Raw genomic sequence first — 10,144 nt, 5'->3', positions numbered from 1 at the left:
GAGCAAGGACACTGGACAGCGTCAAGATTAGGTGTACCATTTCATAATCAAGCGCTAGATGAACTGCATGAGACTGAAATCAATTGTGGCTTAAAGCAAGTTGTGTCTAGACCTTCCCACTTTCAGATAGTTGAACTTAGCAATTTCCTAGCCTATCTGGAAAATGTGGTGTCTTGTTTTTGCTCTGATGTTGGCAAAACTCGGAAGTCAAAAATAGTGCACGACACTCACTTACCAACTATTGTGACAGATTTGGTTGAAGAATCACTTGATTTGAAATGTCTTGATGCTGTTGAGTTGCATAATGTGTTTGCCCATTGTCCCAAGTCACTTGACAAGCCAACTAGGAGTGACCTGCTAGACATAAGAAATGCTGGTAGGAGACGGTTGGTTTCTTACGTAAGGCAATATGCTTTATGTCCTCCTACAGAAGTTCCAGGAAAACGCAGTAGACAAAAACTCCGGACGTTTACCACCCGTACATCGATTTCAAGAGAAAAAGCTAAAGTGCAGAAAGCTACTCGTTTGCTGGAAAATGCATATGCACATGTAATTTGTAGTGGAGTTGCCCTTGCCCAGACCTGTCCATTACCACTCGCAATAGCAACAGGCAAGGGTGAAATTCGCCAACGATCCAAAAGTTCAATCAGACTAGCGTTTGTCAGGGATCCTGTTTTGGCACCAATCTTTGCTACTACATGCTCTCTTTTGACAGCCAATCAAACTGCATTTGACTTTGTTATTGACTTCCTTCGGGTTCTTCATCAGCCCCCTCCATCTCAAGGGGTATCTCTGCTTGAATTTTGTCAATACATGTGGCGTCAAATTGTTGTGAAAATGGGATTTTTGCGAGGGGCTGGTAGGGTTACTATTGTCATCGACAAACCAGAATTTCTGCCTCCCCCTAGGCAATTACTTCATTCAGTGAGGCAAAAGAAAGTTGGTGTCGAAAGCAAATCATCTTATCAGTTTCCATCACCGTCTGAGAAAATGCCTCTTGGCAAAGAGTATGCCTGTGCCTTGGCAACACCAGATTTCAAAGCAGGCCTGATAGAGTTTGCTGCTGAAACATTCATGCAGTTAGCTACGGAAGAGCTTCATGTTGGACAGTCTGTTTTGATTGACTCTCCGTCTTTTGAGCAACCATTGTTGCTGTCACCTGGGGGTAGGTGTGAGAAATTACCCAAAAACCAGAAAGGGGAAGGGGATCAAGGTGTATGGTATCACACTTGTAAGAGCCCCTTTTCTGCAGTAATAGTGTTTGCTCATGATACGGACATCTGGATGGGTGGACTGGCATTAGATGAGCTAGGATATTTTTCTGACAAGTTGGTATATGTTGAGCTGAGACCAAATTCAGAATTTGTTACCATAAGTGGAATATCAAGTGTTATGAAATCTCACCCTAATTTGCAAAGTCTGTCCCACCCTGCTGCATGTCTTCTCGCGGTGTACACTCTCAGTGGTACTGACTATGTCAGCTCATTTTTTGGAATGTCACATCACGCTGCTGTAAAACGGTTTTTGAACAATATTTCTTTTATTTGTTCTGACCAAGAGTTGGTCCTATTTGAAATGAGGGAAGTTGGCTATTTCGAATTCTGTTCCTTGTCGTTGCCTGCGTGTATTAAGTTTATAATGTGTTTGTACTATGACAAGCACAAGTCTGTCTTTTCCAGTCAGTCTGCATACAGCTTAGCTCTGGCTCTCAAAGATGCTCCTATCCCTCATGAGCTTGCACTAGTTTTGCAGTGGTTAGGATATGCTGTATCAGAGAACATGACCGTATCAACAGTTCGGCAGTGGGTTGATTTATTGAGACGCCTGACATTTCATGATAGTAGTGGAGGTCAGAATCATGAAGCCAATATGATCCCATCCTTGCCTGCATTGCACCAGCATGTACTGTGTGCAGAGTATGCCATCTGGTTGGTATATGAGAGTCGAGAGGAGACCTCATCCTTCCTTTCGTGTACTGGCTCTGGCTGGTTGATAGATGAAGGTGGCTCTATTTCTGTTTTGTGGGATACCAGGCATGATCAGAGTATTTTAATAAATGTTTCCTACAGATGCACCTGTCAGACAGGTTGCAGTGGCAGCAGAGGAGGATGCAGAAATTGTTTCCAGCAATGTAGGCCTTGTACCACTAGATGCAGATGCAGAGGCAACTGTAGAAATCCTCACAACAGATATGGCGTGTGCCCTAAATGCAAAGAAACTGTAAGAGAGGATGACTTGCAGTTAGGCTGGTCTGATGTTGCTGTCATTTCATTCGATTCAGTACCCACACCCTCTGATATCGATGCTTGTGCATCACTACCACTTCAGGTTCATGCCCATGCTGATGATATAGATAGCAACAGCTCAGACACTGATTTAGATTTGGAATGGGATGATGGACTGTCAGAAACTGCAGTAAGCCTACATGGGCAAACCCTTCGTCTGCCCGAGCATTTTCCCTCCTATGGGGACATGGGCCAGAGTGAACTTCAGGCAGACATTTCTGATGTCAGTGACGATGAAGAGGACTGAGGACTATGAAGGTATTGGTGAAACTGCTTTGCTGTTGTGTGTTATAAATTCTCTGGATAAAATATAATGTACTCGATATACATGGCACTTTGGTTGTTTCAATTATGTATTACCACCCATGTAGTAGTTTACGTAATTGTAAATAACTTTACAAGTCTAATGTGTAGTAAGATGGAAATTATAGTTCAAACCGTCTGAAAAGGTAATTTGGCTCATCCCTATTGGCAGTGTCTTCAGATCTCTCTGTGTGTGTATGTAGGTGGAGTCACACTGGTCAAGAAGTGCCTCTTTCTGTTCTCATTAGGTGCTCACTGGTACGTAGCCTAATTGCTAAGTCGACGTCTGTGTCAGACCAATATCTCTAGACTCACTTGGCCATCTGCATGCTGTAATTGCAACGGCGTATCGTACTACTTTGTTGCAATAGCAGTTTGCGTATACTGTATTAGAAATATTCTAGCACAGTAAATGAATGACAGTCTACTATGCCTTACCGGCGACATCCATATTTGTACTGTACATGTGTGATTGGTATCTCTGCAAGCAGTTGGTACGTCGTATTTGCACTTACGCGTTGCGGTAAATCTGTAAGGACATCTCGTGTATAGGTCCCCTTCTTGAGTTTGCAGGGTAGTCACAACAACCGGGCCTCTGGGGGCCCATGTACCGGTCAGATAGTGAAGGCTTCTGTTCGACTGGAGCTACAATGTAGGGCAAAGCTCTGCCGTCATAGAAATACGTGTGCGTGGATGAATTTCTAGCTCGTCCTGTTATCCGGGTCTACTGCATGTGTATACGGGACCTGTTCGAACATAAATTCTATGGTTGTTTGGTAGACTGTCTACCGCTGATCGTGACGTTCAGTCCATCTACAGTAATCAGAGAGAAATTACGAACATATAGTGTCTATGGAGGTTAGCTCTACCAGGGGTGGCCAATTTGAGATAAGGCTGGTGTTTTGGTGTAACACCAGGATCGGGCATCCTCGTGCTAAACGGAAATGACACGTCTACATAAACACATCTGGGCGGGACTAGTTTGAGGCTACCTACCTACCTACTTTTTCCCCCGTAGATACGGGTTAGGGGCATCAGCCCGTCAAAATCACGCTGGAATTAAACCTGGCCGCTTTCGCTGATCACAGAAGTGATTTCTGCCTGGATCGTTTTTAGCAGATATCCATGTATGCTCTTAGGTGTCTACACTGACTAAAAAGACGATATTACTACTGTGTGATGCGTTTACTGTTTCTCAACCTGACCTACCTACCTACCTACCTACCTAACTACCTAGTTACTAATACATACATTTATATATACATAGATACATACATACATACATACATTTACATAAATACATACATAAATACGTATATACTCATGTATGGTACAGTACGTTGAATCATGATGTCTTGTGTTTAGTCACGGTTGTGACGTCATCATCTGTTTGAGTGGACTTCAAGCTTCGGTGCCAAAATTTTAATTAATACTGTATCTACGTATACATTATAACGTTTTATTGCTAATAAAATTGAAGTAACTACCGCATCATTTGATCTGAAAGATCTATATATCCCAAACTTTAAAATTACAATAATGCCAATATTATAATATCATAGTTAGTCAGCAAGTATAAATGAAAGCTTTATCTGTCTAGGATGTAGTTGATAAAATGCTTGTACTAGCTCCTTTAGCTTCGCTGGACTCTGTTGGAGTTCCTCACACCTGCTACGATCAATCTTCTTAAGAGAGAGACCACTGAGCCAATCAGATAACATATTGGATCGACGGCACGTTTTAATAAGTTTCAGTTGACTGAAATCTCTCTCACTTTCACATAACGTTATAAAAATTGTCAATGCTATTCGTAAAAGAATATTTAAATTTGGAAAAGACGCTGCGTCACAAGCTCCTGAAGTAGCTACAAGGTTCTTGGGCAAATTTGTAGGTTTTTGCTTCCATTTCGCACAAAAGTACGTACACGTACTTGCTTGGGAAAGTGCAGGATGAGGTAAATTGAAAGTTTAAGTATACAAGTCAACGGCCTTCAAAAAATCTTCTTGAATTTTGGCCTCATGATCTATGCTTTGGCATTGATTTAACAACAGATGTAGGGAGTCACTACCGTGTAACGGCTATTTCTTTCAATTGAGACAATGCGTGGAACATAAATTTATGATATAAAGAAATCCGGTAGTACTCTTCAAAACCAGTCGTTTCAACGTTGCTTCTATACAGTTGTCGAGGATTGACCCTGAGCTTGTCTTCGACAATTCAAAGTTCTGTCTATGCAGGTGTTTTCCTAATTCTGTGGTCTCTTCAAACTATTTATAACTCTTAATATAGCTGAGTTATCCCGTAAAGCTTTTATATCCGCTATAACATCACAAACTTGTAAATACGCACAGAAAACAATTGAAGCCCGCATATGAGGTCTTGTACTCAAGCCTCCAAGCGCAGAAAAAATTTGAGCAAAATTTTGAAGCACTGTAAAAAAGAAGAAGACTGCAGTTGGTAGAGAAACCTGTTTGCTTTGTAAGCGTTTCTCAGCCCCACTTCCAATTGCCATTTGCGACGGTGTAAAAATAATGAGTCGGAACAATCATCATCATCATCATCATCATCATCATCATCATCATCATCATCGTTGGCAATGAGAATCAGTGAGTTTCTGGTAGTCATTGATATCATGAATCCTCGTAGCGCACGCAATCAATATCGATATGCCAGTTACTAGCGTCATATGGATTGCACTGAAACATGTGGCCTCGAACTTCCAGACCAGAGAGCGCGTGGAGTCTGGACCAAGTCGATACTAAAATGATTTCGGAAATAGCCCTTCTTAGCCAATCAGCTTCTACAACCCGAATCTTGGTTGTAAATTCTGATTGGCTTAGCAATAATTGGTTATGGTAAGTGCACTAGCACCTGATTGCGCGCGTGTGAAATCCTCGTGGGCGGCTAAGTGCACGCCAGAACAATGACAAAACTCTGCATGCCAGAACAATGATCAGACTTTGCACACACACACACACACACACACACACACACACACACACACACACACACACACACACACACACACACACACACACACACACACACACACACACACACACACACACATCTTAGTTTTAGTTTCAGCTTCAGTTCTTTGATATTTTCAAGCTTGCGGTGAGAGGACATGCACAGCAGCGTCGCTAGACCATCACCTTTGACAACTGGTCGAGTTGTAGTATCGCCAGTCGAGCGGTTAGACTAGCTAGTGGTCTGCCGAAGAATCAAAGAGTCGTCGTTTCACGCCGTCCACCAAGATATCGCCGCAAACACTGCAGACGTCTCTTCTTTGTTTGTGAGATGTCATGGCATTTACAAATGATATGTTGATCTAGGTAAAACGATCCTACGCTGTTAGACACCATTTACCATCACTTTTGATAAATACTTCCGAAATCATTTTAGTATCGACTTGGTCCAGACTAGAGTTCGCGCTTCGCGCGCTCTCTGGTCTGGAAATTTGAGGCTATGAAACATGTACCTTTTTGGGACTCACTTGCTGGGTTAGTGGACGCCCAGTTGAGGGTAAAGACCCCGATTACCCTAGGATATGACGACATGTATTTGTATCGCATCATCGCAGTAATATAATAAAATCTTCTTCCGACACTTCTACCCTCTCTCGGAAGAGGCTGCAAGAGCCCAATTGATTGCGCCATAGTTAACAGAAGCAACAACTTAAGCCCGCCCATTTTCGTTCGTTTTATCCGGTTGTCACCTGAATAGCACTCATTGGCACGGACAGACGAAGGTGTAGCTGACAAGTTGGGCGGGGGCAATAATCTGTTTGCCGAATGTACTACTTTGCAACGTTGGAAGCTTGCTACGGATACGGTTTCTAAGTTGTAGTAAAAGTATTCTATTCTTTTTTGTGCATCGCTATATTTGACTAATCGATACTATGACAACATACACGTCTTATCGATGGCTTCTAGTACTCATCTGGTTGCAATTCTGTGCAAACAGACTCGTTTATGTTGTGAGAGCGACTACTTCATCGGGTTAGTCCATTTCTATAGTTGTTTTCTTTCGGAATTCTGTAGAAGGATGGTGATTGTTTGGTCGGCAACGGCCGTATTACAATATGCATGGTTTATAGCTGTTTGACACTTTCGAGACGCTAGAGATGTTTCACTCTCTCAGTTGTCGTTTAGAAAACCATTTCGTCAATTCTACGCGCGTGCATGAAGGGATTGCGTGCGGAGGTGCAGAATGGGTAGTCCGTTCGTCGCCATTTTAGAAGGCAAGCGCGTAGAACTATAACGTGTTAATTGCTTGTGTCTCAGTGATATTACGTAATCAGATCTGCTTTCTGAGTATGACGCAACTGCATACCCAGGCAGGTGAGCTACGAGCAGAAAAATTTAGCCACGGAGCTTGAAATGGATCTCTCTAGCATGAAATGCATTCTGATTCAACGAATTATGGTTACTAGATAAGACGGGTAATCATATACATAGAGTACACACAATGAACAAACACGTTGGGATATCTTTAGCGGTTCTACTATTCCAACCTGCACCTATACAATAACTTTTAGTGAACTTAGCAATACCCAATATATGCACGTAAAATAACTGATAAATTTACCATAACTTTAATTAATGCAGCCCAATAACATCAAATAAAATGATTTGTAAATGTGAGGTTTTAAAGAAAATTTTCTTTATTTTCTATACGTGAAACGTGCATGCAGTCGTTCGGTTAGACTTTGTTGGTATACGTTCTGCGAGATTTGTAACTTGTGTTGCATTGTCCAGGACTTAGCTCTCAGATTTGCCAAGCTCCAAAAGTCACTCGTACAACTACGAGTAAAATATATCTTTCACTGAAGTGTCCTTCAGGAAATGCAACTGCATGTCACATTAATACGTACTGGATATATTTCTGGCGTCTATATTTTGTTCCGGAATCTGGCATAAGGAAAACAAGTGCAAATAAATTTGCGTTTGTTCACTTAATGCCAAACACACTTTATCAATTCCGAGTAAATGCAACCTATAATCATCAGAGTTGTGCAAAGAAACCTCTTGCCTTAAGTCCAGCAGTACGTGTGAGGACAGAGGCTGTTGGTAAGAAGCTGCACAGCATTGCTCAATGTGCATTTAGTTAAGATGTTATTGGTGTTTACTTTATAGCGCCTAATCCACCCAAAAACATTAACGTTATGGCACTAGGTTCAAAATCTCTTGAAATTGAATGGGATTCGGTTCAATACAGATATGGAACTGTTAGCTACCTAGTCTACTACAATATAACGCAGCTTAAATATGAAGCCAAAACAACCAAATCTACTAGTGTCTTGCTTACTGGCCTCACACCGTATACCAAATATGAGGTAAAAGTTGCAGTCGTTGTTAGACCGTGGGGTGCAAATGATGGCTCAGAAGATGTTACAAGTACTACAAATAAAACAAAGTTAATTGCCACTCTTCATGCAAGTAACATATTTGATGTATCATTATTTATATATTGCTGTTGTATGCATTGTCAATTTTTTAGAACCTAGCGTTCCTCTTGATGTAACATTCGACAAAAACACACTCACTGCTGTGTCTGCTAAAATTTTCTGGACTGTTCCTGTCAATGGCCCAGTTTTATACTACAACGTCAGCTATGTAATGGGTCTCCATTCTAACGCAAATGTTTCGGCTATTACAGTACGCACAGTTGAGAAATCGAATCACATCACACTGAAAAACCTTATTCCATTCACATTCTACACTGTTTCGGTTCAAGCCATCAACATCGACAGAGGTTACCGTTTAGTGAGCAGTGCAAGTGCTGTCAGAACATTTCGAACGTTAGCAGATGGTAAGTTAGCATCATTACTTTTAATATGCAGTTAGATAAATGGTATGGTATAAATTGCTTTATATAAAGCGCCAAGTAAACCTCAAAATTTGAAGATCTCGGACTTGCAAGCAAAAGCTGCACGCTTCATATGGGAGGCTCCGGCTCAACCTAATGGACCGGTAGCGTACTATATTATTACTTTGGCAATGGGAAGAGTTGATCCGCAGAACTACAGTAGTCAAAAGATCGTTTTAAGAGAGAAGGTCAGTGGCCAAACCAGCTACGCAGTGAACGGGCTGACACAAATATCACAGTACAGTGTATGGATAATAGCTGTCAATATTGAAGTTTCTAAAGAGCTCAAGAGTTCTCCTAGTCAAGTACAAATCTTTAACACAACAAGCGAAACTACGATACATACAACAATAGTATATACAACGAAGACTGGCACAACAACTGCAGTGACGGACGCAAGATCAAGTCCACCCACAACAAGTCCAATCACAACAAGTCCACTCACAAACATTCCACCTCCAACAAGTGCAACAACAGCATCAAGTCCTGTTTCAAGTATGCATATCAATATTCAAAATTTAGTTTGTTGTGTCAATGCAATTTTTGAATTACTTTACATGTAAACTCAACATATACTAACCACTAATTTTTGTTTTTACATCCTGTTCTTTATGGTGACATAATATTGTTACTTTTGTATTGGTGTTGTAGTCACTGGCTTGCCTATTACGTATATCCCACGAGGTTCCGGTTTACCAACAAGATCTTGTGAAGGTCATTTGATCAATATTTCTTATGTCTTGTTGCTCTACCGATCTTTCTTTGAATGCAGATGAGAAGACAAACTTGAAACTAACACCCGCAGTCGCTACATTGGCCGTATTTAGTATTATTCTGTTAGTACTTGCTGCTTACTTTCTCTATCAATGGAGACACGTGATGTATGAATTCACATATATTATCTTTTCTTTCACATCATTTTGTATAATAAAATGTTTAGTGCTGTTGGCGGTGCGAAAGAGTCTAACGCAATAAAAATGGATGAACGGGAAGAAAGACGCGATGCTGTAACGTACGAGACAGTGGTTGATTCTGGACGTCAGCCCGACGTACTGACAAGGAGTCCACTGTATGAAGAAACATCGGTGATCGACAATCCATCGTATGGTGTAGTAACCGATCAAAACTAGGAAACAGACAACAGAACGCATTTTGCCTAAATTTACCATTTACTGATGGTTTAGTAAGAAATTGGTTAGTTTATAGTGTTGATCAATAACCGAACGACAAGACTTCTATGTTTTTGACAGACCACTGAAAGGCTACGTTTTCTGTAACCCTAGCTGTTTAGTCTTAAGAAACGACTTCTGAACAAGCTTATAGTTGTCAGTACATGCATGCAAAAATAAAAACAAGAACTTTTAAAATCGATTGTTTCGGCATTTTCAATTCATTGTTGTATCTTGTGCAACTCATGCATACCTGTCATGCCTTTAATTAATTAATCGCTATACGATATAAGTTTTCCAGGTTTTGGGTAGTCAAAAATTACAATTTTGTATACAACGTGTAATTATGTTTTTTTGCATTTGGGAGTATTGCAATGAGGGAGGAAATTATTGGCGTGGCCCTTTGATCCCTCGGTTTCTATACTTGCATGTGTACAACTAAATTACATCGACTTGTTGGACGGTCAAGTCAGGGTTGCCTTTGTGTAACTGTGTCATTTATAAGTCGCAATTGAA

At 41.0% G+C, this 10,144-nt stretch overlaps 2 protein-coding genes across 2 annotated transcripts; both read left to right on the top strand.

Moving 5' to 3' along the window:
• The first annotated feature begins 1,597 nt into the window (after positions 1–1,597).
• On the top strand, positions 1,598–3,013 carry LOC134177245 (uncharacterized). Its single transcript, XM_062644025.1, has one exon. The coding sequence runs from the start codon at positions 1,639–1,641 to the stop codon at positions 2,530–2,532; it is 894 nt and encodes a 297-aa protein (XP_062500009.1). The 5' UTR covers positions 1,598–1,638; the 3' UTR covers positions 2,533–3,013.
• Positions 3,014–7,548: 4,535 nt separating this feature from the next.
• Positions 7,549–9,830, top strand: LOC134177681 (tyrosine-protein phosphatase Lar-like). The gene is made up of 7 exons (XM_062644459.1): positions 7,549–7,660; positions 7,727–8,029; positions 8,091–8,402; positions 8,472–8,954; positions 9,111–9,173; positions 9,232–9,340; positions 9,400–9,830. The coding sequence occupies exons 1-7, from the start codon at positions 7,549–7,551 to the stop codon at positions 9,587–9,589; spliced, it is 1,572 nt and encodes a 523-aa protein (XP_062500443.1). The 3' UTR covers positions 9,590–9,830.
• The last annotated feature ends 314 nt before the right edge of the window (positions 9,831–10,144 follow it).

This window comes from Corticium candelabrum, chromosome 3 (assembly GCF_963422355.1).
Source record: "Corticium candelabrum chromosome 3, ooCorCand1.1, whole genome shotgun sequence".
Taxonomy (NCBI): domain Eukaryota; kingdom Metazoa; phylum Porifera; class Homoscleromorpha; order Homosclerophorida; family Plakinidae; genus Corticium; species Corticium candelabrum.
This window is presented reverse-complemented; position numbering and strand designations above follow the sequence as displayed.

What these genes read in the sequence shown, in the direction of transcription:
- LOC134177245 (XM_062644025.1), top strand. Translation starts at nt 1,639, where the DNA reads ATGTGTTTGTACTATGACAAGCACAAGTCTGTCTTTTCCAGTCAGTCT.
- LOC134177681 (XM_062644459.1), top strand. Translation starts at nt 7,549, where the DNA reads ATGCCAAACACACTTTATCAATTCCGAGTAAATGCAACCTATAATCAT. An exon ending in AATTGCCACTCTTCATGCAA is followed by an intron (nt 8,030 to 8,090) that starts GTAACATATTTG and finishes TCAATTTTTTAG; the next exon opens with AACCTAGCGTTCCTCTTGAT. An exon ending in AGCATCAAGTCCTGTTTCAA is followed by an intron (nt 8,955 to 9,110) that starts GTATGCATATCA and finishes TTGGTGTTGTAG; the next exon opens with TCACTGGCTTGCCTATTACG.